A 24,948-nucleotide genomic window follows, 5' to 3' on the forward strand; every position below is an offset into this window, starting at 1 on the left:
GTGACTTCTATCTCCTGAAATGAAAATCTGAGGAGCCTTTTCTGTACCTCTTCTTGGTACTAAAAACGTGAGAAATGTAGGTTGAATGCTAAAATATTGGGATTTGGGGACCTTTTGATGGTTTGTAGAGGTTTAAGTTAGTATTAGACCTCTTTTAGAAAATTTTAGATTGCATCTCATATTTGGTGGTGGTGTTCAGTTGCTAAGTCGACCCCATGGACTGCAACATGCCAGACTTCCTTGTCTTTCACTATCTCCCAGGGTTTGCTCAAACACATATCCTTGAGTCTTATATTTAGAAAAAGGTAAGATTTTATATTGCTGCATTTTAAAAAAATGACCAATCAGATGTCTCTAATATCCTAAAATATTACTTTTGGATTTTAATATGTGGAAAGTTTCCAAATTTAGTTAAATCTTCTTATAAAGACTTAAGCTAATAAAATTTTTAAAAATCTGCCTTTTTATTAATAAGTCATCTGGATAGTATTCGTAAGCTGTACATACAGCTAATAAAAGTTGATATTGCAAATGAAAAAAGTGTTTTTTCCTTAATAACCTACATAGATAATTGCATGAATATAGATAGCTATGAAGCACAGTATTTATTATAAAAAAAGAACGTGAGAAATTGCATGGGTTTTTTGTTTAGTTTGTTTTGCCTGCTTAAATTTTGGTCTCAGAGATTTTATCCTAATATGTTCATTTTCTTCATTAATCAGGCAAAATATCTTCCTGGTCCTAAGAGATTTCCATGGACTTGTTCAAGTTGTCATTCCCCAGGATGAGGTAATAGAAGGGTCCTCCTATTATTTGAAAGTTTCTTTGATGCTTTGAAACAAAGCATGTTGGATCAGTGTGCTTGAGGTTTTTGTTAAAACTACTGTAAGCAGCATTAAGACTGATGACAAACTGGGGAAAAATATGTACAATTCATGTTACAGACAAAGGACTAATTTCTCTAATACCTAAAGGCTACTACAAATCAATAAAAACATTTTTTTAAGACCAGTGATCCAGTAGAAATATGCAGAATATGAACAGAATGCAGAATATGAACAGAAAATCTATAGAAAAGAAGATATAAATGGCTGTTTTTTTATATGTCTGTAGACATATGAAAATGTGCCAACTTCACTCATAGGCAGAAAAATGTGAATTAAATTGCACAGAATTGGGGAATTCCCTGGTGGCCTAGTGGTTAGGATTCCAGACTTTCACTGCCATGGCCCAAGGTTGAAGAACTGAGACCCTGCAAGCCATGCAGCATGGCAAAAAAAAAAAAAAATTATACAGAATTGTTATTTTTGATGCATTAGATTGACAACACACAGTGTTTGGGAAAATAAATGCTCATACATTCCTGGAGGAAGTACAAATTGGCACTAGCACTATGGAGGGCAATTGGCAATATCAAAATCATAAATGCATATATTCTTTGAACCATTCATTCCAGTTCCAATCAATTATCTTAAAGTTATCTTACAAACAGACTAACATAGATGCAAAATGACACAAATATAATACCAGATTATTCACTGCTGAATTGTTTTTAATTGAAAGAAAGTTGGGAATAACTTAGACGTTCCCCATTAAGAGACTGGTATAAAAATTAACGTACATCCTCACAGCAAGGAAAAGCTGGAAGAAGCTCTTTATATACTAATACAAGAAAAAATCCAAATTGTATTGTTAGATACGAAAACAGGATACAGAAGAGCATGTAGAGTGATATTATCTGTACTAAAAAGGGCGTGTGTATGTGTGTATGTGTGTGTGTGTGTGTGTGTGTGTGTGTGTGTGTTACGAAATATACCTGAAAGGACACATAACATTGAGGAGGGGAATTAAGGGGTGGAGGGAAAAGATAGAAGAGAGACTTTTCACTGTAGATCTGTTTGTACCCTTTGAGATTGAGCCATATGAAGTACTACCTGCTCCAGAAATAATTACCATTAAAATTAGATAAAGAATTCTCGCCATGCTTCTTGGCCAATTGGTTTCTAATGTGGTCATATTTACAAATTTTTATATGCCTGGGAAAAATAAGATTTACTCAGCTGTTAATGTTTGAATTAAGTAAAGAGTCATGGGTTATCTTTCAGGTATCAGAGATGAGCATAGCTAACCTAGGAGAAGTCTTTCATTGCTTCTGGATTTAACTGTCCCTAAGTTTAACCCTGGAGACAGTTGCCTTTCAAGTATGTGGGGCTTGTTTGCATTAATCATTCTTCTTACTTTCTATTAAGGAAAAAAAATTTGGAGACAGTTGCCTTTATGTGGGGCTTGTTTGCATTAATCATTCTTCTTAGTTTCTCTTAAGGAAAAACAAATTTAATTCTTAACTAATAGTTTTATATGCTCGGTTATATGGCATCAAAATGGGGATTCAATTTATCAAGTTCTTTTTTTTTTTTTTAACCAAATTCTTTAATAAAGTCATTAACGGCAGCCCTGGTATTTATGGTAATTAAGCTATGAGTATTAACATTTTTCTCAGCCATAATCTAGTTGCTGCAGAGTTCTTTAAGTTCACTTGTTTGTTGGAACTGTTTTTCCCTCTTACTCTGTAGTCTGCTGCTTCGGTGAAGAAGATTTTATGTGAAGCCCCCATGGAATCTGTGGTGCAAGTGTCTGGGACAGTAATTTCCCGACCTCCAGGACAAAAGAATCCAGTTAGTAATTTAGAAACTGTCTATTTAAGTTTTACCTGTGTACATTTGCACAATCAATACATTCAAGCAACAGAGACTGTGTATCTATTAGATATCTAGCACTAAAGCTCTGCAGGTTCTACAGATGAACCTACAGATTTAAAAATCATCACTGCGAACATAAGCAGCTAAATAAATATGCATGTTAAGACATTTGTTAATGAGCTCATCAGCCACAAAGACGCATAAGAACGTCAGAGTCATACACAGACATTTATGTTTTAGACTATGCACTATTAGCACCCCATGCATTTTACATATGTAAATAAATGCTTGCGTTTCATAAATATTCATTGTGTACATGATTGATTGAATGAGTTTTAAAATAGGTCTTTTCTCTCTCTCTTTAAGAAAATGCCAACAGGTGAGATTGAAATCAAAGTTAAGACAGCTAAACTTCTGAATTCCTGCAAGAAGCTGCCCTTTGAAATTAAGGACTTTATGAAGGTGCCCTCCTCTGTTACTAATAAAATAGAGTGTCTAGAAAATGTTGGTAACCAGCAAAGTGTTTTTGGAATTTTAAGAAAAAGTTTTTCTACGAAATTAAGCATTCTGTTATAGCTATGTCGTGAATATTCTTCTAGTTTTATAATGTCCTGGTAAACTGTTCTTAAATATCAACATTTCATTAAGCTAGAATGTTTTTTCAGACAGTTGGAAACATGGTTCTCTTTAAGACTTCAGTGTCATTTTGTTCAAGTTTTTTTGTTGCTATGGTTTTACGTTTTGAAAGGAAATTTATACCTACCATTGGAATGGCCAAATGGCATATATTGAGCAATGCACATGTTAAGTTTAAGCCTCTAACAATGATAAAATGTTTATAAATCATACAAATATGATTACTTTAATTTAGGATATTCTTTGAGAAAGCTAGACAGCCCTGAATATGTAAGCCCAGCTACTTTTCAGCTTTGTGACAATTATCTACAATTGTCACAAGTAATCTATAGCTACCTGTATAATACCTAATTTGTAAACTAACCTATAAAACATTTTTAAATTGTATGGCCACTTTGTCTTATATTTGAGTTCCCAGTACTTAATATTTTAATTAGAAAAAGCAATGTAAGTACAGAGTTGACCTTGTTATGGGGGGGGGGGGAGGAAATGTACAGTTTTCCCCCAGCTATAAGCTCTTAAAAAGAGAAGTGGCAGACAGTTCTTCTATTTCTATTTTAGTATCAAAGAAATAACCTATTCTGGGGAAAGGACTTTTTAAAAAAAAGTTGTCAGCACAAGAGGGAGGCAGAGATTCACCGTCTTAAAAAGTAAGCAGACCTCCTCGTTATGTCCCCGCTAGTATAGTTGTAGTGCCGTCCTCGTCCCCTTCATTTCTTACACTTCTCCCATTCAGGTGATAAAGTCGTGGCTGTTTTTGGCTCTGCTATTGATTTTTTAATAATCTTTGAAATCTTTACTTCTTCTGTTTTTTGAAGATCAAACTCCAGGCTTAAAAATGAACGGATAGAGAGTTCCCGGTGACCTAGTGATTAGGATTCCAGAATCCTTTCACTGCCATGGCCCAGGTTCAATCCCTGGTTGGGGAACGGAGATTTCAATAAACCACATGGTGTGGTCAAAAAAGAAAAAAAGAGGGGGGGGTGGAAATGAATGGATACAAGTTTAGAAAAGTAGATAAATTTCAGTCAGTGAAGTGTGGTTCCCTGAAAAATGTAAAATCTGTACTAGTAACAAGCCTAGAAATTGTGAGAATTAAGGATGCTGGTGTATATGCAACTGGTAGAAGCTAAAGACAGAGCTAAAGTTTTTGAAAATTCAGTGTGTGTCTAAAGTTAATATCTTTTTAATGATTGAAACATTTGAAATATTTTAACATTTGAAGCATATTTAAACATAAAAATCTTTACATTTGTTTAGAAAACAGAGACTCTTCGTTTGCAGTACCGCTACTTAGATTTGCGTAGTGTCCAAATGCAGTATAACCTGCGACTGAGATCCCAGATGGTCATGAAAATGCGGGAATATCTCTGTAATCTACATGGTAAGGAAAGAAACAGTAATTTCCATGTGTTGTATCCTAGAGTATAATTTAGTAACATAAAGCATAATTTAGTTCCCTCAGTTCAGTTCAGTTCAGTTGCTCAGTCGTGTCCGACTCTTTGCGACCCCATCAATCACAGCACACCAGGCCTCCCTGTCCATCACCAACTCCGGGAGTTCACTCAGACTCATGTCTATCAAGTCAGTGATGCCATCCAGCCATCTCATCCTCTGTCGCCCCCTTCTCCTCCTGCCCCCAATCCCTCCCAGCATCAGAGTCTTTTCCAGTGAGTCAACTCTTCGCATAGGTGGCCAAAGTACTGGAGTTTCAGCTTTAGCGTCATTTCTTCCAAAGAAATCCCAGGGCTGATCTCCTTCAGAATGGACTGGTTGGATCTCCTTGCAGTCCAAGGGACTCTCAAGAGTCTTCTCCAACACCACAGTTCAAAAGCATCAATTCTTCGGCGCTCAGCCTTCTTCACAGTCCAACTCTCACATCCATACATGACCATAGGAAAAACCATAGCCTTGACTAGACAGACCTTTGTTGGCAAAGTAATGTCTCTGCTTTTGAATATGCTATCTAGGTTGGTCATAACTTTCCTTCCAAGGAGCAAGCATCTTTTAATTTCATGGCTGCCGTCACCATCTGCAGTGATTTTGGAGCCCAGAAAAATAAAGTCTGATACTGTTTCCCCACCTATTTCCCATGAAGTGATGGGACCAGATGCCATGATCTTCATTTTCTGAATGTTGAGTTTTAAGCCAACTTTTTCACTTTCCACTTTCACTTTCATCAAGAGGCTTTTCAGTTCCTCTTCACTTTCTGCCATAAGGGTGGTGTCATCTGCATATCTGAAGTTATTGATACTTCTCCCGGCAATCTTGATTCCAGCTTGTGCTTCTTCCAGTCCAGCATTTCTCATGATGTCCTCTGCATATAAGTTAAATAAGCAGGGTGACAATATACAGCCTGGACGTACTCCTTTTCCTATTTGGAACCTGGGTCATAAATACAGACTTTTCAAGGTGATAGTGCCTGTGTACATCGGCTATATATTGTCCATCACATTGAGGTGGACCAGCCCTTTGGTTTTAATCTGTAAGTTTTCTTAATTGTTTCTCATGCTTATACATCATTTATTGGGAGCTCAGAAATGTCACATGAGGGACTTGCCTGGTGATTCAGTGTTAAGACTGCACTCCCAAAGCAGGGGGCCTAGGTTTGATCCCTGGTCAGAAAACTAGATCCCACATGCCCAAACTAAAACCTGAGGCAGCCAATTAAATAAAATTTAAGAAAAGAAGAAGAAGAAGAAATGTCATGTGAATGAAGCCAGACTTTTCAATCAGCCCTGGACTTTTTTCTACTATATTTGTGTTATATTTGCTATGCTAGCAGAACAGGAAAACCAGAACAGTTCAATACACAAGAATCCGTCAACAGAATTATTTCAGGACAAGAGTACAAACTTTATGAACAGAATAGAAAATCTTCAGCTTCCCTCTTAAACTGGTAGAAATCAGCATTAATGTGCTCGGTAACTTAATTACAGTCAAAATTCCTAATTAAATGGTGGCTTCAGATTTGTTGGACAATACTTGGTAAATTCATATTTGGTAAATTCCCATCTATTAAATTCTGACATTTCTTTCTTTTTTAGGTTTTGTGGATGTAGAAACACCAACATTATTCAAGAGGACTCCAGGGGTATGTATATTCCTTAAGTCAACCTACTAATAATGTCCTGCTAGTTACGAAACTAGACCACTTTGCTTTTATATTGCCTTAGTTCTGTTTCTTTTATTTTACTGCCTTATGATGGTCACATTAACTAGGTATTTTTAGAGTTGAGAAAATAATATGGGTTAGTACTTTTAGTCAGAATGTTTTAATCCTATATCATTTTCTTTCCATTGAGCTTTATAGCTACCAATCAATAATGAATTGGTTCTTTAAAACTAAATCACATGTTCATTAAGAACTGACATTTCCAAACACTGGTATTTATACAATCCATGGACTTATAAAATTATAGTTTAAGTTTAGATAAGCAATTAAGAATTATTTGCATAGGAACTGATGCACAAAATCCTTTTAGTTGGACTTCCCTGCTGGTCCAATGGTTAAGAATCGGCCTGCCAGTGCTGGGACACGGATTCTATCGCTGGTCCAGAAAGATTCTACATGCCGCGCAACAACTAAGCCCACGTACTGAAACTACTGAGCCCATGCAACACACCTACTGAAGCCTATGCACCCTGAGCCCATGCCCTGCAATTAGAGAAGCCACTGCAATGAGAAGCCTGCACACCACAACTGGAGACTAGCTCCTGATTGCTGCAGCTAGAGAAAACCACCGCATAGCAACAAAGACCCAGCACAGCCAAAAATAATAAATAAACAGGATTCAAATTAAAAAAAAAAAAAAACTTTTAACTAGTAACACAATTGGGCATTCATCTCAAAAAGCATAATACTAAGTTGGGATCAAACTGCCAACATCCACTGGATCATCGAAAAAGCAAGAGAGCTCCAGAAAAACATCTATTTCTGCTTTATTGACTGTGCCAAAGCCTTTGACTGTGTGGATCACAATAAACTGTGGAAAATTCGTAAAGAGATGGGGATACCAGACCACCTGACCTGCCTCTTGAGAAGTCTGTATGCAGGTCAGGAAGCAACAGTTAGAACTGGACATGGAACAACAGACTGGTTCCAAATAGGAAAAGCAGTACGTCAAGTCTGTATATTGTCACCCTGCTTATTTAACTTATATGCAGAGTACATCATGAGAAACGCTGGTCTGGAGGAAGCACAGGCTGGAATCAAGACTGCTGGGAGAAATATCAATAACCTCAGATTTGCAGATGACACCACCCTTATGGCAGAAAGTGAAGAACTAAAGAGCCTCTTGATGAAAGTGAAAGAGGAGAGGGAAAAAAATTGGCTTAAAGCTCAACATTCAGAAAACTAAGATCATGGCATTGGTCCCATCACTTCATGGCAAAGAGATGGGGAAACAGTGGCTGATTTTATTTTGGGGGGCTCAAAAATCACTGCAGATGATGATTGCAGCAATGAAATTAAAAGATGCTTACTCCTTGGAAGGAAAATTATGACCAACCTAGATAGCATATTAAAAAGCAGAGACATTACTTTGCCAACAAAGGTCTGTCTAGTCAAGGCTATGGTTTTTCCAGTGGTCATTATGGATGTTAGAGTTGGATATAAAGAAAGCTGAGCGCCAAAGAATTGATGCTTTTGTACTGTGGTATTGGAGAATACTCTTGAGAGTCCCTTGAACTGCAAGGAGATCCAACCAGTCCATCCTAAAGATCAGTCCTGGGTGTTCATTGGAAGGACTGATGTTGAAGCTGAAACTCCAATACTTTGGCCACCTGATGTGAAGAGCTGACTCATTTGAAAAGACCCTGATGCTGGGAAAGATTGAGGGCAGGAGGAGAAGGGGATGACGGAGGGTGAGATGGTTGGATGGCATCACCGACTCAATGGACATGGGTTTAGGTGGACTCCGGAAGTTGGTGATGGACAGGGAGGCCTGGCATGCTGCGTGCGGTTCATGGGGTTTCAAAGAGTCAGACACGACTGAGCAACTGAACTGAATATTAAGTATACTTAATATGTACAAATATTATTACACTTAATATGTACAAATATTATTTAAAGCCTACTATGTGCCAACCTTTTGGGGACTGAAGGATGAGTAAGAAATGAACTGTCATTTGTGGGAACTTTACTCTTTAGTTGATTTCATTGAGGAACTGAAGTATTGACTTCTACCAGTTGTTGGATATGTTTTTTTAATAATATTTCTGCACTCCCTCTCTCTCATTCAAAGGGTGCAAAAGAGTTTGTAATACCATCCAGGGAACCTGGGAAGTTTTATTCTCTCCCTCAGAGTCCTCAGCAGTTTAAGCAGCTTCTGATGGTTGGTGGTCTAGACAGGTGAGCTTTCTTTATGCTAGCAGTGGTCAGAAAAAAGGAAAAGAGAGGGGAAAGAGGGGAAAGGAAACACAAAATTGTCTAATCTTTCAAAAGAAGTTTCAAAAATGTGTGAGAGTTTGGAAAATACTTGTAAAATACCCTAAAAATGTGCAGTTATTATGTAAAGATTTATTAGGTGTCCATTATGTACAAAGCTCTACGCTAATAGATGGGACAAGGGGTTAAAAACAAAAAAGAATAGGTTTTGCTCTTGAGCTGATGAATCTAATAAGACAAAACAGGATAATAAAACGAAGTGTGACGTAAACCAAAAATAAGTATGCTGAGAGTTGCAAACTGGTTGCATTAAGTAGTTGGAAATTATATTGTTTTGGGGAATATCATTAAAAACTTTGTGATCTAGGCCTTCTGGGACAGAGCTGCATTTCTGCAGGTGAAAATGAAAGTTGGAACAGCATAGCCCAGGAAGGCTCAAGTGTATTCATGGAGCAGTGGGTATTTCTGTTTGGCTGAAGCAAAAGAGTATGTATATAAAGAAGCATGGACTGTCCTGTGTGTCAGTCTAATATTTGGACAACCAAAGGTGCCATTGTATGTTTTTAAGAAAATATACAGAGTAGTTAACTTCTCATGGGTCAACCATATGTCTGATTAGGTTAGAGCATCATTAAGGATTTTACAGTTTCTTACGTTGTTTTAGTATTATTATTATTTCATAGCCTGCGTTGCCAGGAACTATTAGGGGAAAGTGTATGTGTGTTTCTAGAATCCTGACTGAATTAATGCTATTTTCCAATTGTAGATATTTTCAGGTTGCCCGATGTTATCGAGACGAAGGTTCGAGACCAGACAGACAGCCCGAATTTACTCAGGTACTTATATTCATTCGTCTCTTATCGATTCAGCCTTGCTACACCCAAGAATGTGGACAGAAATTATATTTTCTTCTCATTCCATTTTATCTATCAGATATTTAATTAAACCAACCTGTAGTTAAGGCATTAATTATTTAATTTTTGATCCATTTGATCCATTTTTGATCCATTTGATGTTTGACGATACTGGATGCTTGGGGCTGGTGCACTGGGATGACCCAGAGGGATGGAATGGGGAGGGAGGAGGGAGGAGGGTTCAGGATGGGGAACACATGTATACCTGTGGCGGATTCATTTTGATATTTGGCAAAACTAATACAGTTATGTAAAGTTTAAAAATAAAATAAAATTTAAAAAAAAAAAAAAGAAAACAACAAAATTCTGTAAAGCAATTATCCTTCAATTAAAAAATAAATTAAAAGAAAAAGAATATGGTCATAAACTAAGGACGGACAGATTCCTAAAGTGTTTCAATGATCATGATATGATAAAGTTCTTTTAAAAAAATCTCTTGTGCACTAAAACCAACAATTTCTTGTGTTGATATTTAATCTGTTAACAGATCTAGTCAGTGTGAACAAAGCTATTATGATTTAGTTTCTATGTGATATCATATTAACCAGTGTAGGTGAAGCACAAAAGCCGTAAGATTTAGAGATGGACAGACATTAAGATCGAATACAGTTTAACTGCACACACTCAGAAGTCACTTAGCCTCTCTGAGCCTTCAGCCATGAGATAGCTGTGGGAACTAACAGTTGGATGTATGTAGAGCATTAGCACAGTGCCTGGCGCAAAATAGACATACTACTATATTTAACCTGCTCCCCCACGTAGTAAGAACAGAATCCAATGGTAATTTGAAACAAGAGGAATACATAACTGTGTATGTCTATATTAATATGGTGGCTCTTCAAGTTAATTTCCATATGTTGTTTCGGTTTCAGATTGACATAGAGATGTCCTTTGTAGACCAGATGGGCATCCAGAGTCTAATTGAGGGCTTGCTCCAGTATTCGTGGCCCAGTGACAAAGATCCTCTGGTGGTCCCTTTTCCTTCTATGCCTTTTGCTGAGGCACTGGCCAGCTATGGAACTGATAAACCTGACACTCGCTTTGGGATGAAGGTACTTTTCTTCACTTTTCCCAGGACTCTGCCCCCAAATGGTCCTGTAGTCAATTTTGAACCACTTTAACCTTTACAACCAGTTACACTGTTATATCATATTTTTTGCTGTTCCCTTAGCTTGTTACTTTTGTTGTTACCCAGCTACAGCAAGAGAGAATAATAGCATGTTAACATTACAATCGGAGAAGGCAATGGCAGCCCACTCCAGTACTCTTGCCTGGAAAATCCCATGGATGGAGGAGCCTGGTGGGCTGCAGTCCATGGGGTCGCGTAGAGTCAGACACGACTGAGCGACTTCACTTTCACTTTTCACTTTCATACACTAGAGAAGGAAATGGCAACCCACTCCAGTGTTCTTGCCTGGAGAATCCCAGGGACGAGGGAACCTGGTGGGCTTCCGTCTATGATGTCGCGAAGAGTCGGATATGACTGAAGCAACTTAGCAGCAGCAGCAACATTACAATACCTTTTCTCTATCTAGTGTGTTCCAAGATCCATTTTCAAGAGCAAGGTTTTTGCTACTGACAAGTTATTAGTTATATAAATGTGAATGGTAACTTGAAAGAAAAAAAAACTTACTCTTTCCTCTTGAATTTTTCTTAAGCTAAAATGGACTTGGAAGGCAAATGATTAAGGGTTATTTATTCTCTTTCCCTGGTCTATAAAGAGCTCAAACATGGGAAATATTTATTCACAGAGCAGTTTCCCTTAGGAAGCCGCTTTTTATTTCCTCTTAGAGAGCACCAGTTCTTCATTGCTGTAATGCTGATGACATTTAGCTTGGTTCTCAGTGTAGATTCCTTAGAAACTGAATTCTGCCTGGTCCACAACTAGGCAGCACTTAATTCTTATAATGAAAAAAATGTAACACAGAAAAAGTTTTACCTACCTGCTTACAGCAGCCAGGTTAACTACTCCTTGTTTCTTTTGTAACATGAAATGGTGGTTCTTCCTAAGTTAGGCTGCCTAAGTTAAATTCTGGCTCTGCTACTTACTGGCTGTGTTATCTTGGGCAAGTCATTTCTTTGTGCCTTGGTCTCCTCTTTATTAAATGGAGATAATAAGAGGGCCTACCTCATACTCCTGTTGTACAGATGAAATGAACTATTACTGATACATTAGTACCTTAACATTTTTATGGTGCCCAACCTGCAGTAAACACTGGATGAATGTGCTCTGTAAATGTTAAGATCTACTCTCCTCTTTAAAATCTTGTTTGTAAAAGGTTTTGTGATAAAAATGACCTCACGTTGAGTTACCTTCTTCTCTTCTGTTTTCCAGATTGTAGATATCAGTGACATGTTCAGAAACACAGAAGTTGGATTTCTCCAAGATGCCCTTAGTAAACCCCAAGGAACTGTCAAAGCCATATGTATCCATAAAGGAGCAGTAAGTGGAGCCAGTTCTATGTCTTCTCTAGAATCTGTATTTGGGAAGTAAATATGTTCAACATTGGCATGTTTAAGCTTCAGAGAGAAACATTCTCTTTAAATAAAAATGTAATTTGTCATATAGAGTCTAATAGTGTCTTTAGAAGCAGAAGATATTAAGAAGAGGTGGCAAGAATACACAAACTATACAAAAAAGATCTTCATGACCCAGATAATCAGGATAGTGTGATCACTCACCTAGAGTCAGACATCCTGGAATGTGAAGTCAAGTGGGCCTTAGAAAGCATCACTATGAACAAAGCTAGTGAAGGTGATGGAATTCCAGTTGAGCTATTTCAAGTCCTAAAAGATGATGCTGTAAAAGTGCTGCACTCAATATGCCAGCAAATTTGGAAAACTCAGCAGTGGCCACAGGACTGGGAAAGGTCCGTTTTCATTCCAATCCCAAAGAAAGGCAATGCCAAAGAATGCTCAAACTACCACACAATTGCACTCATCTCACACGCTAGCAAAGTAATGCCCAAAATTCTCCAAGCCAGGCATCAGCAATATGTGAACCGTGAACTTCCTGATGTTCAAGCTGGTTTTAGAAAAGGCAGAGGAACCAGAGATCAAATTGCCAACATCCACTGGATTCTCAAAAAAGCAAGAGAGTTCGAGAAAAACATCTATTTCTGCTTTATTGACTATGCCAAAGCCTTTGACTATGTGGATCACAATAAGTTGTGGAAAATTCTGAAAGAGATGGGAATACCAGACCACCTGACCTGCCTCTTGAGAAACCTGTATGCAGGTCAGAAAGCAACAGTTAGAACTGGACATGAAACAACAGACTGGTTCCAAACAGGAAAAGGAGTTCGTCAAGGCTGTATATTGTCACCCTGCTTACTTAACTTCTATGCAGAGTACATTATGAGAAACGCTGGGCTGGATGAAGCACAAGCTAGAATCAAAACTGCCGGGAGAAATATCAATAACCTCAGATTTGCAGATGATACCACCCTTATGGCAGAAAGTGAAGAAGAACTAAAGAGCCTCTTGATGAAAGTGAAAGAGGAGAGTGAAAAAGTTGGCTTAAAGCATTCAGAAAACTAAGATCATGGCATCCGGTCCCATCACTTCATGGCAAATAGATGGGGAAACAGTGGCTGACTTTATTTTTCTGGGCTCTAAAGTCACTGCAGATGGTGACTGCAGCCATGAAATTAAAAGACGCTTACTCCTTGGAAGGAAAGTTATGACCAACCTAGACAGCATATTAAAAAGCAGAGACATTACTTTGCCAACAAAGGTCTATCTAGTCAAAACTATGGTTTTTCCAGTAGTCACGTATGGGTGTGAGAGTTGGACTATATAGAAAGCTGAGCGCCAAAGAACTGATGCTTTTGAACTGTGGTGTTGGAGAAGACTCTTGAGAGTCCCTTGGACGGCAAGGAGATCACACCAGTCCATCCTAAAGGAGATCAGTCCTGGGTGTTTACTGGATGGACTGATGTTGAAGCTGAAACTCTAATACTTTGGCCATGTGATGCAAAGAGCTGACTCATTTGAAAAGACCCTGATGCTAGGAAAGATTGAGGGCAGGAGGAGAAGGGGACGACAGAGGATGAAATGGTTGGATGGCATCACCGACTCAATGGACATGAGTTTGGGTTAACTCCAGGAATTGGTGATGGACAGGGAGGCCGGGCGTGCTGCAGTCCATGGGGTCATAAAGAGTTGGACACGACTGAACAACTGAACTGAACTGAGTGTCTCTAGAACTATAAGGAGAGAATGATAAAACGTTATGAATTTGAGTTTACACTCTCAAGATCTAGCGCTTTTATTTTTCTTTTTAATGATGTAAAGTTCTTCTGTACTTCCTTTGGGATTATTTTTCTGTTTCCAGCCTCAGTTTGTCCAAAGGCTCCCAGTTCTGTATCAGTTTTAGCATAGCCGTTGCTTGTTGGTTCGGGTTTTCTGAGGCTCTGGGGTCTATTGTATTAATAACAGAGGAAGAGAAAGGAGGTGGAGCTATGAAAAGCAAAAGGAGTGGAAATGAGAGTAGGAGAATTGTTGGGTTGGGTAAGCATGGGCTCTTTAGTAATGGGACGTGTCTTTTTTCTGTAGTTAGCACATCTGCTTTGGAAATAATTTAGAAAGAGGAATTCCAAATGTATTTTGAATAGGATGACTATTTTGAAAGACTACTCAGTTGAATATATAAGCATATTATTATATTTAAAATGGGTATAAGAATTCAGTCTCATTACTTTTTATTCACTTCATATGTTCAGTGGAAAGTAATTTGGTGCCCATACTCTAGTCCAGATATATTGAATGTGTTCAGGTAAGCTCAGTATAACATATATTGCTTGATATTATTTATCCCAATTTGAGTATATCCATTCTTTCCCAGGTAGATTGGAAGGGTCATGAACTGCATGTAAACTACAAGGTCATGAGCCATGTTTTCACCTCTTTATATCTCCCGTACCTGAGCTCCATGAGTATTAGTAATGATGATAGCCATAGTGTCTCACTTAGAAACACATTGGGATAATTTAAAGAAATAAGATATACAGAGTTTTAAGTGACCTGAAATAATCAAATTCTGTGCCTTCTTATTGATTTTGTTGATCTTTCACAATTCAGTTGTAAAGATACATTTTGAACATATTATGTATGCACAGTCTTCTGTGGAATACATTCACAGCTGTTTCCATTGGACCTACATAATTAGAAAGAATACACCCTGAAACAAGCCTTAAAATTTTGTCATTTGACAATAGAAATTAAATCTTTATTGAATCTTATCTTTCCCATTTCATAGACATGTTTGTGAAGCTGTCATATTGATGAATTTACTTTTTCTTTCATCAGAAATACTTGAAAAGGAAGGACATTGAGTCCATTAGAAAATTTGCAGCTGACCATTTTAATGAGGTAAGGAGCAGCTTTTTTCCTTTCTTTTAGGGATTCAATATTTTTAACTATTAATTGCTTGTACTCTTATGCTATCATTAGTCTTGAGGTTTGTTATTTCACATCAGTCTTCTACTTTTTTCTTTTTCTTTTGAGAGTTAATCTTACCCCTGGGTATAACTCCAAGACTCCAACTTAGTTGAATTTACCATTAATCAGAATGCAAATTTCAACCATAGCCTTTTAAAATAAATAATAGTACTTTAATGCAGTTGGGAAGATTAAATAAAGCCCAAGGTTTAATGTGCCCAAGGTTTAAATGAAGCATGGTTAGTGTGAAAGAAAGCCAATATTCATTATTCTTCTCATACCCTTTTTTTAAATTCTGAATATACCTGTCCTTAGATATACTTTGTGATCTTGGCTTGGTGAATGGTAACACTAAAATCTGGAGGAAAAGGAGCAGGAAATGGGCATTCTTACACTGTCACTGGAAGTATGAATTGCCTCAATCATTTTGGAATCAGTAACTTTAAAAATAGTCATGCTCTTTGAGTCAGTAATTTTCTATACCTTAAAGGAAGGATCTTGGATATGAGGACACTTACAGACAGTATTGAAAGGTTGTTGTTGAATGAAAAGACGCCGGGATTCTTGGCCGCCAGAGGAGAAGAATTCAATCCGGGGCCAGAGACGAGGCTTGATCGCTGAGAGCTTTTGTGTAATAAAGTTTTATTAAAGTATAAAGGAGATAGAGAAAGCTTCTGACACAGGCATCAGAAGGGGGCAGAAAGAGTACCCAGCTGCTAGTCTTCAGCTGGATGTTATATAGTCACTAGCAGTCTGTTAATGAAAGAAAGGAATGTCTTAAAACTCAGAATGGTACCAGGCCCCTCATCCATAAGATGCATTTTGGAATAATCTTGGCACCAAATGGTTCATCCTGGGCCATAAAATGATTAACTTGAATCTTGTAGAAGGACAGATTACCATACAAATAGTTTCATTTACATAGATTAGGGCAACAATATCTGAGTATAACATACTGGTTTGTCAAGTAGGTTCTGAGCCATGAGGTGAACCGACTTGAAGACAGAGTTTGGGATAAATGCATAACACATTAGCATAGCTTAAGACAAACATTTCCATAGAAAAATGCATTGGTTATCTCAAGGTTTGAGAATAGTTAACTTCAGGTGAAACCAGGTGTCATATGGCAACACAGTATTTTAAGAGAAACCTCCTTTTAAATTTGTATAGAGAAGGAAAAAAATATCACTAGTTTTTTTTCCCTCCTGCCGCTTAAGAGAGAGAAAAATGTCTGACACTTGTTGGAGACCCCTGGCCTTCCTGCCTGTTACCCTCTCAGTATTACTTACAGGAATAAAATGAAATCATATGGGAGTTGCTTAATTAAGGAAGAATTAAGGAAATAAATATTAAAGTTCCTTTTTGAAGTTTGTAACGTAGGGGAAATGTTCAGGTTATAATGATCTGTAAGAAAAGGAGAATACAGAATTATATATATTCACTGATCATAACTGTATAAACTCTGTGGATTGAAAATGGACTACCCAGACAGTATCTTCAGCAAGTGGTATTGGGAAAGCTGGACAGTCACATGTAAAAACACACTTCAAACATACTGTCACACCATAAACAAAAGTAAACTCAAAATGGCTTGAATATTTAAAATATAAGACATGACACCTGTAAACACCTAGAAGAAAACATAGGCAAAACTTTCTCTGACATAAATTGTAGCAATTCTTTGTTGGATCAGCCTCCCAAGGCAAAAGAAATAAAAGTAAAAACAACCAAATGGGACCTAGCCACATTTACAAGCTTTAGCTCGGTAAAGGAAATCATAAACAAAACAAAAAGGAAACCTATGGACTAGGAGAAAATATTTGCAAATGATGTGACCACCAAGAGCATATTTTCCAAGTTTACAAACAGCTCATACAACTGAATATCAAAAAACCAAAGAACCCAATCAAAAACTGGGCAGAAGACTTACGTAGACATTTCTCCAAAGAAGACATACAGATGACCAATTATTAGAGAAATGCAGACCAAAACTACAATGAGATATCACCTCACACCAGTCAGAATGGCCATCATCAGAAAGTCTATGTAAATAATAAAAGCCAGAGAGGATGTGAAGGAAAGGGAACTCTCCTACACTGTTGGTGGGAATGTAAATTGATGCAGCCAATATGTAGAACAGTATGGAGTTTTTTCCTTAAAAAACTAAAAATAGAGTTAACTATTTGATCTAGCAATCACACTCCTGGCATATCTCTAGAAAAGAGGAAAACTCTAGTTTGAAAAGATACATGCACCCCAGTGATCACAGCAGCACTATTGACAATAACCAAGACATGGAAGTAACATTCCGTGTGTTGCACACTTGAGGGGCCTTGTAAATATGAAGCTTAATTTCTTTCATCTTTACTTGTGTGTTGGACCTCTCTTTGTAACTTGCCTGTCTCTTTTGTTTTCATGTCCTTTCCATCATTTTGTCTTTTTTATTCTTTCAGGAAGATTTCTTCAGCTCTCTTGTTGAAATTTAAGTAGTCATATTTTTATATCCTATTAGTTCTTGCTTGCTTCTTTGCATTTTATTCTGGTTTTATTGATAAAGTATCTTTTTTAATACCTTTGAAGATTCAGGGTTTTTTTGGTTCCTAAATTATCTCTTTCCTCGAAGGGTCTTTTTTTTTTTTAATGCTATAGCTTATTCAATGTGTAGTGATTATAAGTTATACATATTTAAGAATGAGCTATTTCAAAAGCTGTTTAAAGGGCCCTTTGTAAATGGTTAGGTTTACTTTCAAGTGAGCAGCAAGATGGTTGCCTGTTTCCCGGGGGCCCTGTGCCTCAGAATTTTGCAGGGTGAGATCAGTTCCTTCTTTTTAAAAAAAAAAAATTCAGGCAATTCTTTACTGGGGCCCCTGCTGCAACAGAGGGGAGCAAAAACAAACGACAGTTTCCCTTAATTGTTTGTTCGCTGGAGGATGGGGACAGGGTGGGCAGGGGACAGAAATGAGCTTCTTCCTTGCATGGGATGAAGATAGGGGTGTATCCACATGTTGCTGCTGCTGGTGCTGCTAAGTCACTTCAGTCGTGTCCGACTCTGTGCGACCCCATAGATGGCAGCCCACCAGGCTCCCACATCCCTGGGATTCTCCAGGCAAGAACACTGGAGTGGGTTGCCATTTCCTTCACCAATGCATCAAAGTGAAAAGTGAAAGTGAAGTTGCTCAGTCGGGTCTGACTCTAGCGACCCCATGGACTGCAGCCTACCAGGCTCCTCCATCCATGAGATTTTCCAGGCAAGAGTGCTGGAGTGGGGTGCCATTGCCTTCTCCGATCCACGTGTTAGGCCATATCAATTCCTTCTTGTGCTGAAGCTTCTCCAGTGTTCTCTAGGCTAGAGTTTCCTTCATCTTGCTTCTTTGGTCATTCCTATTTCATTCACATGCAACCTGCCAAAAATTTTCACAAATCTCTTATTTGCTAGCATCCCTTCCCATCCTTCTTTCCTTTTTTTTTTTGTTTTTTTTGTTTTTTTTCGTTTTGGTGAGATTACTTTTTAGATTCCTTTAGTATCAGGGAGGAAATAGAGATAATCTCAAGATAACCTCTTCTTTTTCTTTTGGAGACAAGAAATCTTTGTACTACAGGAAAAATAAATCACCCCTGCTTTTTAAAAACTGTAAGTCTTTTTCTTTATCAGGAAGTCTTACCTATATTCCTGAAAACCAATGAAAACTGGAATTCTCCAGTTGCTAAGTTCATAATGGAGGAGCAAGGCTTGGGACTCATCAAACTGTTGGAGACCCAAGAGGAGGACGTGGTCCTGCTCACTGCTGGAGAGCACAAGAAAGCGGTAAGGAAAATTACCTCTAGGCTTCTGTGCTGTTGGTATTGAGTGATGCCTCTCTTCTCCTATGTGTATAGTACATATTTGAAATTGACTGTTAATTTCATAAAATGGAGCTGCTCTGCATGGTTTTATATATATATTTTATAATTTTATTGATTTTTAATTTGCACTGGGTCTTGGTTGCTGCATGGGCTTTTCTCTAGTTGTAGCCAGTAGGGGCTTCTCATTGCACAGGATTCTCTTTTTGTGGAGCATACAGTTGGGGCATGCAGTCTTCAGTAATTGCAGCACTCAGGCTTGGTTCTTGCTGCTCGCAGTCTGTAGAGCTCGGGCTCAGTAGTTGTTGTGCACAGGCTTAGTTGCTCCATGGCATGTGGAATCTTCCCAGACCAGGATTCTGGTCTTATTGATAAAGTTCCATGTGTCCCCTGCATTGGCAGGTGGATTCTTATCCAGTGCGCCAATAGAGAAGGCCAGTTTTTATATTAATAAATGTCTTTTGGCATTTTATAATGCATTATGTAAAACCTATAGTTTTTGCATCATCTGCCAGCCTCCATTGGCATTGCTTACATAGATTAGATTTGGCTGATTAGGAAAGCCACTTAGGTGGAGAGAGGGCTATTGATACTCATTGTACAACTGTGAAAAAATTTTTCAGTTTTGAAGTTTAGCAGATTAAGAAAAGTTGGTAGTCCCAAACTTTTGTACAGAATGCATTTCTGAAAATGTGGAGGGACGGATCAGACTGCTGAAGGGCTGCTGGGCTGGCAGACACTCCTGGTCCTACTTAGCTGAAACAGAATCCTTTTTCCTCAGGAGCAGCAACTGGCAGGTGTTACATGCTGCCACACACTGGCTAAATCACCATTCTTCAGGAGATATATGGAACAGTGGATTTAACTTTAGAGATCACTGTAAAATATACAAAGTGTGGTTTGTGTGTGCATGCTAAGTCGCTTCAGTTGTGTCCAACTCTGTGACCCTATGGACTGTATTGTGCCCTCATTGTAAAATATACAAAGTGTGGTATAAAACTCAAACATGAATATTGAAAATATAATGGGGGGCGGGGGGGGGACTTCCATGATGGGCTAGTGATTAAGACTCTATGCCTGTAGTGGGTATGGGTTCAGTCCCTCATTGAGGAACTAATATCCCATGTTCCATGCAGCCAAAAAATAAAAAGAAATACTTAAAAAGAAAATATACTGTAGGGAATTCTCTGGTGGCCCCATGGTTAAGACTTTGTGCTTCCACCCCATGGGAACCAGTTTCAGTCCCTGGTTGGAGAACTAAGATCCCAGATGTCACATGGCACAGCCAAGAAAAAGAAAGAAAATATACTAAATATACAGTAACTGTCAAGCATGATAAAAAGTCATTCTTGCCCTATAGTATATCTTTATAGTGCCTAATTTGTACTTTATCAAGTTTATTCTACTAATTTATATTTGTTCTCTGCTTATTTATCATTATTTCTTCCAGAGGAATAGTTTCAGGGTTCAGCTACAAGCCTAAGTTAATCTACCCTTCCCTTTCCCTGCAGTAAGAGTGAAGAAAGTATTTAATTACAACTTTTTTTGAAACTACAGTCATTTTTTAAATTAATTCATTTATGAACATTATTTTTGAATACCAGCCATGAGCCAGTACTGTTAAATTTGCTGGGGGCTTCACCAGTTAATTACAAATTTTATTGTCAGTGCATTTTTTTTTAATACTTACTTTAGTTGATTGATGATTGTTTTACAGTGTGTCAATGCATTTCTTAAAAAAGAATTTGGAATTTTGTATTAAAAATCCTGCTGCCGATTCTTTTGACTATTAAACTTTTCCTCGATAGGAACTGAAAACTGCTCATGTTCTCCTCTCAGCAAGGTATTGCTCTGATTCCTGCTGGGACTTCCTCGAGAGAACACTGGAAACCTGATTTATGAGGGTTAACATTAGCATTCTGAATATGTCACGGTGAAGGTGCCCGGTGTGGCTATCTAAGTGTCAGAATAGGCTGTAGAGTGAGACCTATGCACGTATGCAAGCGTGTCTCCTATTCTAACTGCTGTTTCTCAGGAGTGGCCTGCCTGTCACAGTTAGCACTTATCACAGTTAGCTCGCTCTGCTTGCCTAGCACTGTTCAAAGTACTTGGTGTATATTAACTCAGTTAACCCTCATGCCAACCCTATTGAGAGAAGTGCTGATATTGTTACCATTTTAAAGGTAAGAAAACTTGGACTTCTCCAGTGGTCTAGTTGGTTAAGACTCTGTGCTTCCACTGCAGGGGCCATGGATTTGATTCCTAGCCAGGGAATTACACATGTTGTGCGGGAAAAAAAAAAAAGATAAGAAAACTTTGAGTGGAGAAATAAATGACAACCCACTCCAGTATTCTTTTATTTTTTAATTGAAGGATAATTGCTTTACAGAATTTTGTTGTTTTCTGCCAAACATCAACATGAATCAGTCATAGATAAACACTACTCCAGTATTTTTGCCTGGAGAATCACATGGACAGAGGAGCCTGGCAGGCTACATACAGTCCATGGGGTTGCAAGAGTTGGACACGACTAAGTGACTACACAACAACAAGAAAACTGAGGCACAGAGATTAAGAATTTGTTCACACTCACACAGCTAGGAGGTGGAGGACTCTGACTTCTAACCCACAAAGTCTGTTTCCAGAAGTCACACTCTTAATGTAACCTCTAACCCATACTGCCTCTCTAATAATGGCCAACATTTATTGAATGTTAAGTTTATACAGCCTCTCATCAGCTCCTCCCCACATTCCTTCAGGCACAGTAAGGAAATACTCATCATAATGGCTGGTTCATATTACAGAGCTTATCTGACTTGATCTTCACAACAGTCTTTAGAGTAGATATTTTATCTCCATTTTACTATGGGGAAAGGTGCACAGGAGTTAGTCAGTAGCCAAACTGAGATACAGACCCATGTTAATCAAGCTCTGGTACCTGTGTTCTCAAGTCACTGTGTTAGCAAATACTCACCAAATCTGCTGAGTGTGGCCATCATCCTCAGCAATGTCGCAGATCATCCTCAGATCCTTCTCTCCTGAGAGGCAGAGAGTGTCTCATCTGTAAATTGGATAGCTCAATTGGTAGAGAATCTGCCTGCAATGCAGGAGGACCCCGGTTCGATTCCTGGGTCGGGAAGATGCCCTGGAGAAGGGAAAGGCTACCCACTCCAGTATTCTTAGGCTTCCCTTGTGGCTCAGCTGGTAAAGAATCTGCCTGCAATGCGGGAGACCTGGGTTCAATCCCTGGGTTGGCAAGATCCCTTAGAGAAGGAAAGGGATACCCACTCCAGTATTCGGGCCTGGAGAATTTCATGGACTGAATAGGCCGTGGGGTCACAAAGAGTTGGACACAACTGAGCGCCTTTCACCTCTCAGAGAAAGGCCTGGCTTTAGAATCCACATGTGTCATTTGCTGCCTGTTCTGTCACAGCAGTTAACATTTGTATCTTCTGTTTGCAGTGCTCTTTGATGGGAAAATTACGACTGGAGTGTGCTGACCTTCTAGAAGCAAGAGGAGTGGTGCTTCGTGACCCAGCTCTGTTCTCTTTCCTTTGGGTGGTGGATTTCCCCCTCTTCCTTCCCAAGGAGGAAAATCCCCAAGAGCTGGAGTCAGCCCACCACCCATTTACTGCTCCCCATCCGAGTGACATTCACCTTCTTTACACTGAGCCCCACAAGGTATGATAGCTATACTTCCAAATTAAACGGAAATATGGAAACAAGGCAGAGAACTTCAGGTTTCATGGTCTGACCCAGTTCCAGAAGCCCCAGAAGAAATTGTCAGATTTGAGCCATTGTCCCTAAGTAGCTACAGTTTCTTCAACCTACAAAACAGAAAATCAGAGATTTTTCTCTAACACAAAGGCTCTTTGAATCTTCTAGGTCCGTAGCCAACACTATGACTTGGTTTTAAACGGCAATGAGATAGGAGGTGGTTCTATCCGAATTCATAATTCAGAGCTTCAGCATTACGTCCTGGCCACAGTACTAAAGGTAACATCATCTTCTAACCTGGCCTTTTTTTAAAACCCTATTATTTGTCTGTTTTGTTAAAATTTGTCATGAATGGAGCATTCACTAGCTACAGAATAGTGTCAGCTTATTTCTCTACCTTTAGTGTTAGACTTTGAAAAATAAATTAAAATAATGGGTATTTTTTAGTGACTACTATATGTCAAGCACTGTTTAAGTACCTTATATGCATGGACACATTTAATCCTCACAATTATTTCTTTTGTGTCAGCTTAGCTGTGGACTCTATAGTTACCCACTCTCCGTCATTAGGCACGGGCTCTGGAACACATGGGCTCAGTACTTGTGGTGCAAGGGCTTAGCTGCTCGGCAGCATGTGGGACCTTAATTCCCCAACCAGAGATTGAACCCACATGTTCTGTGTTACAAGGCAAATTCTTAACCATTGGACCACCAGGGTAGTTCCCTCACACTTACTTTTTAAATTAAGACCCTTATTCTACTTATTTTAAAGATAAACAGATTAATGAACCTAGCCTAAAGTCACATAGCACAGAAACAAGCAGTGCCAGGATTCAGGCCCAGGCAGGGTTGCTCTTGAACCCAAGCTCCCAAGCTCCCAACCTCCTAATCACTGCACTGCTCCAAAATGGATGCAGTCTGAAGTGGCTGAAAATTGTGTTGTTTGGGGGGGTGGGAGGGTGCAGTTTTGGCCACACCACAGGGCATGCAAGATCTTAGTTCTGCAACCAGGGATCGAACCCATGCTGCCTACAGTGGAAGTACAGAATCTTAACCACTGGACTACTAGGGAAGTCCTGAAAATATTGATACTGCTAGAGAAAAGGAGAGCGATTTGAAAGAATTTTATGTCACTTAGTATTTGAGGTGGGGTAGATTTTAATGATACTGATGGAGAGTGGGTTAATCAGAATTTTCAGAAGAGTCTGTATAGATGCAAGCCTAAGAATCTGTGGTTTGTTGATGACTCTTCAGGAGGCTAGGATGGATTTCAGGAGGCCCAAGAAATCCTTGGAAATCTTTGGTCCAGGAAGTCCAAGAGAGTCTGATCCTAAAAGATCATTTTGTGGAATGGGTTATTTGGGATTGAGGAACTTTGAAAACAGCATTGGAGAACTTAGAACACTCTAGCTTTAAAAACGTTACAAACTCCCTTAACTTTTCTCCTCTTAAGTCAAAACCTCTAACCACTAGTTTCCCACTAGTGGGAATTCCTTTCAAGCTTCTCAAAATGTCAGTGAGAATATATTGCTTGAACTTCTCTTCATACACACTAGTGCCTCTCAGCCCTTCTGCACATTAGAATAGAATCACCGGTAAAGCATTAAAACCAAAACGAGAAAACCACTCACTTTTCCTCAGCAGACCAATTAAAATAAAAAAGCTCTAGATGTGAGATTTGGACATTTGTTCCTTGAAGTCTCCCCGAGTTGATTGTGACCTGTAGTCTGGTTGGGGAACCATTTCAGACACAGCTGCAACATTTCCACAGGCATTGCCCATAAAAGCTATCTTGCCCGTGGTCATCAGATCCAGCAGCCTCTTGTTGGCCCACAAGCTGTCTTATCTTCTGGCAGCATCTGCACTGTTGCCTTCCTGATAATCTTGCCTCTTAGCCCATGTGACAGGACCAGGTCCTCCTCTTCACCCTTTTTCTGAGGCCACATCTCATGTCCTTAATTGGTCTTAACTCTGTCTGCATTATCAGCATAATAGCTGCATTTACTGAGCCCCAGGCATTTCTCTGCATGTTGTAGTACCCCTGATTTGTCATATTCTCTTGCTAAATATAGGCCTCTAAAGGTACTTTTTAAATTCAACTTTTATTTTCCCTTTAGCAACTAATTATATTATTCTGGCACCTAGTGGGCCCTCAGTATGTATTTAAATTATTTTTTGAATTTCAGGAAGATGTGAAATTGCTCTCCCATCTGCTCCAGGCTTTAGATTATGGGGCGCCCCCTCATGGAGGAATTGCCTTAGGTAAACAATCTATCCTTTTTTAAGCCTTGTTTCAGTCCATTGCCTAAGT

The 24,948-nt window shown here is 38.8% G+C and overlaps 1 protein-coding gene and 1 long non-coding RNA gene across 6 annotated transcripts in view; one reads left to right on the forward strand and one right to left on the reverse strand.

The window, feature by feature from the left end:
* The window catches only part of DARS2 (aspartyl-tRNA synthetase 2, mitochondrial), a 29,224-nt gene that overhangs the window by 2,008 nt on the left and 2,268 nt on the right, over positions 1 to 24,948 (forward strand). For all 4 annotated transcript variants that reach the window (XM_055582698.1, XM_055582699.1, XM_055582700.1 and 1 more), the window contains 14 exons: positions 723 to 789; positions 2,574 to 2,675; positions 3,066 to 3,161; positions 4,596 to 4,719; positions 6,383 to 6,429; positions 8,582 to 8,688; positions 9,491 to 9,560; positions 10,511 to 10,690; positions 11,974 to 12,081; positions 14,949 to 15,011; positions 18,733 to 18,885; positions 22,383 to 22,601; positions 22,806 to 22,916; positions 24,824 to 24,899. In XM_055582698.1, coding sequence (XP_055438673.1) covers positions 723 to 789; positions 2,574 to 2,675; positions 3,066 to 3,161; positions 4,596 to 4,719; positions 6,383 to 6,429; positions 8,582 to 8,688; positions 9,491 to 9,560; positions 10,511 to 10,690; positions 11,974 to 12,081; positions 14,949 to 15,011; positions 18,733 to 18,885; positions 22,383 to 22,601; positions 22,806 to 22,916; positions 24,824 to 24,899 — 1,523 coding nt within the window. The remainder of the gene's footprint in view (positions 1 to 722; positions 790 to 2,573; positions 2,676 to 3,065; positions 3,162 to 4,595; positions 4,720 to 6,382; positions 6,430 to 8,581; positions 8,689 to 9,490; positions 9,561 to 10,510; positions 10,691 to 11,973; positions 12,082 to 14,948; positions 15,012 to 18,732; positions 18,886 to 22,382; positions 22,602 to 22,805; positions 22,917 to 24,823; positions 24,900 to 24,948) is intronic.
* On the reverse strand, positions 4,510 to 23,268 carry LOC129653232 (uncharacterized). 2 transcript variants are annotated; one of them, XR_008714994.1, is made up of 3 exons: positions 23,117 to 23,268; positions 21,895 to 21,981; positions 4,510 to 4,712 (listed from the first exon to the last, which is right to left on the reverse strand). It is a non-coding gene; the product is annotated as an uncharacterized LOC129653232 (long non-coding RNA). The 2 variants fall into 2 exon arrangements; XR_008714995.1 differs by lacking the exon at positions 4,510 to 4,712 and adding an exon at positions 19,583 to 19,797.

This window comes from Bubalus kerabau, chromosome 5, assembly GCF_029407905.1.
Source record: "Bubalus kerabau isolate K-KA32 ecotype Philippines breed swamp buffalo chromosome 5, PCC_UOA_SB_1v2, whole genome shotgun sequence".
In the NCBI taxonomy this organism is placed as follows: Eukaryota; Metazoa; Chordata; class Mammalia; order Artiodactyla; family Bovidae; genus Bubalus; species Bubalus kerabau.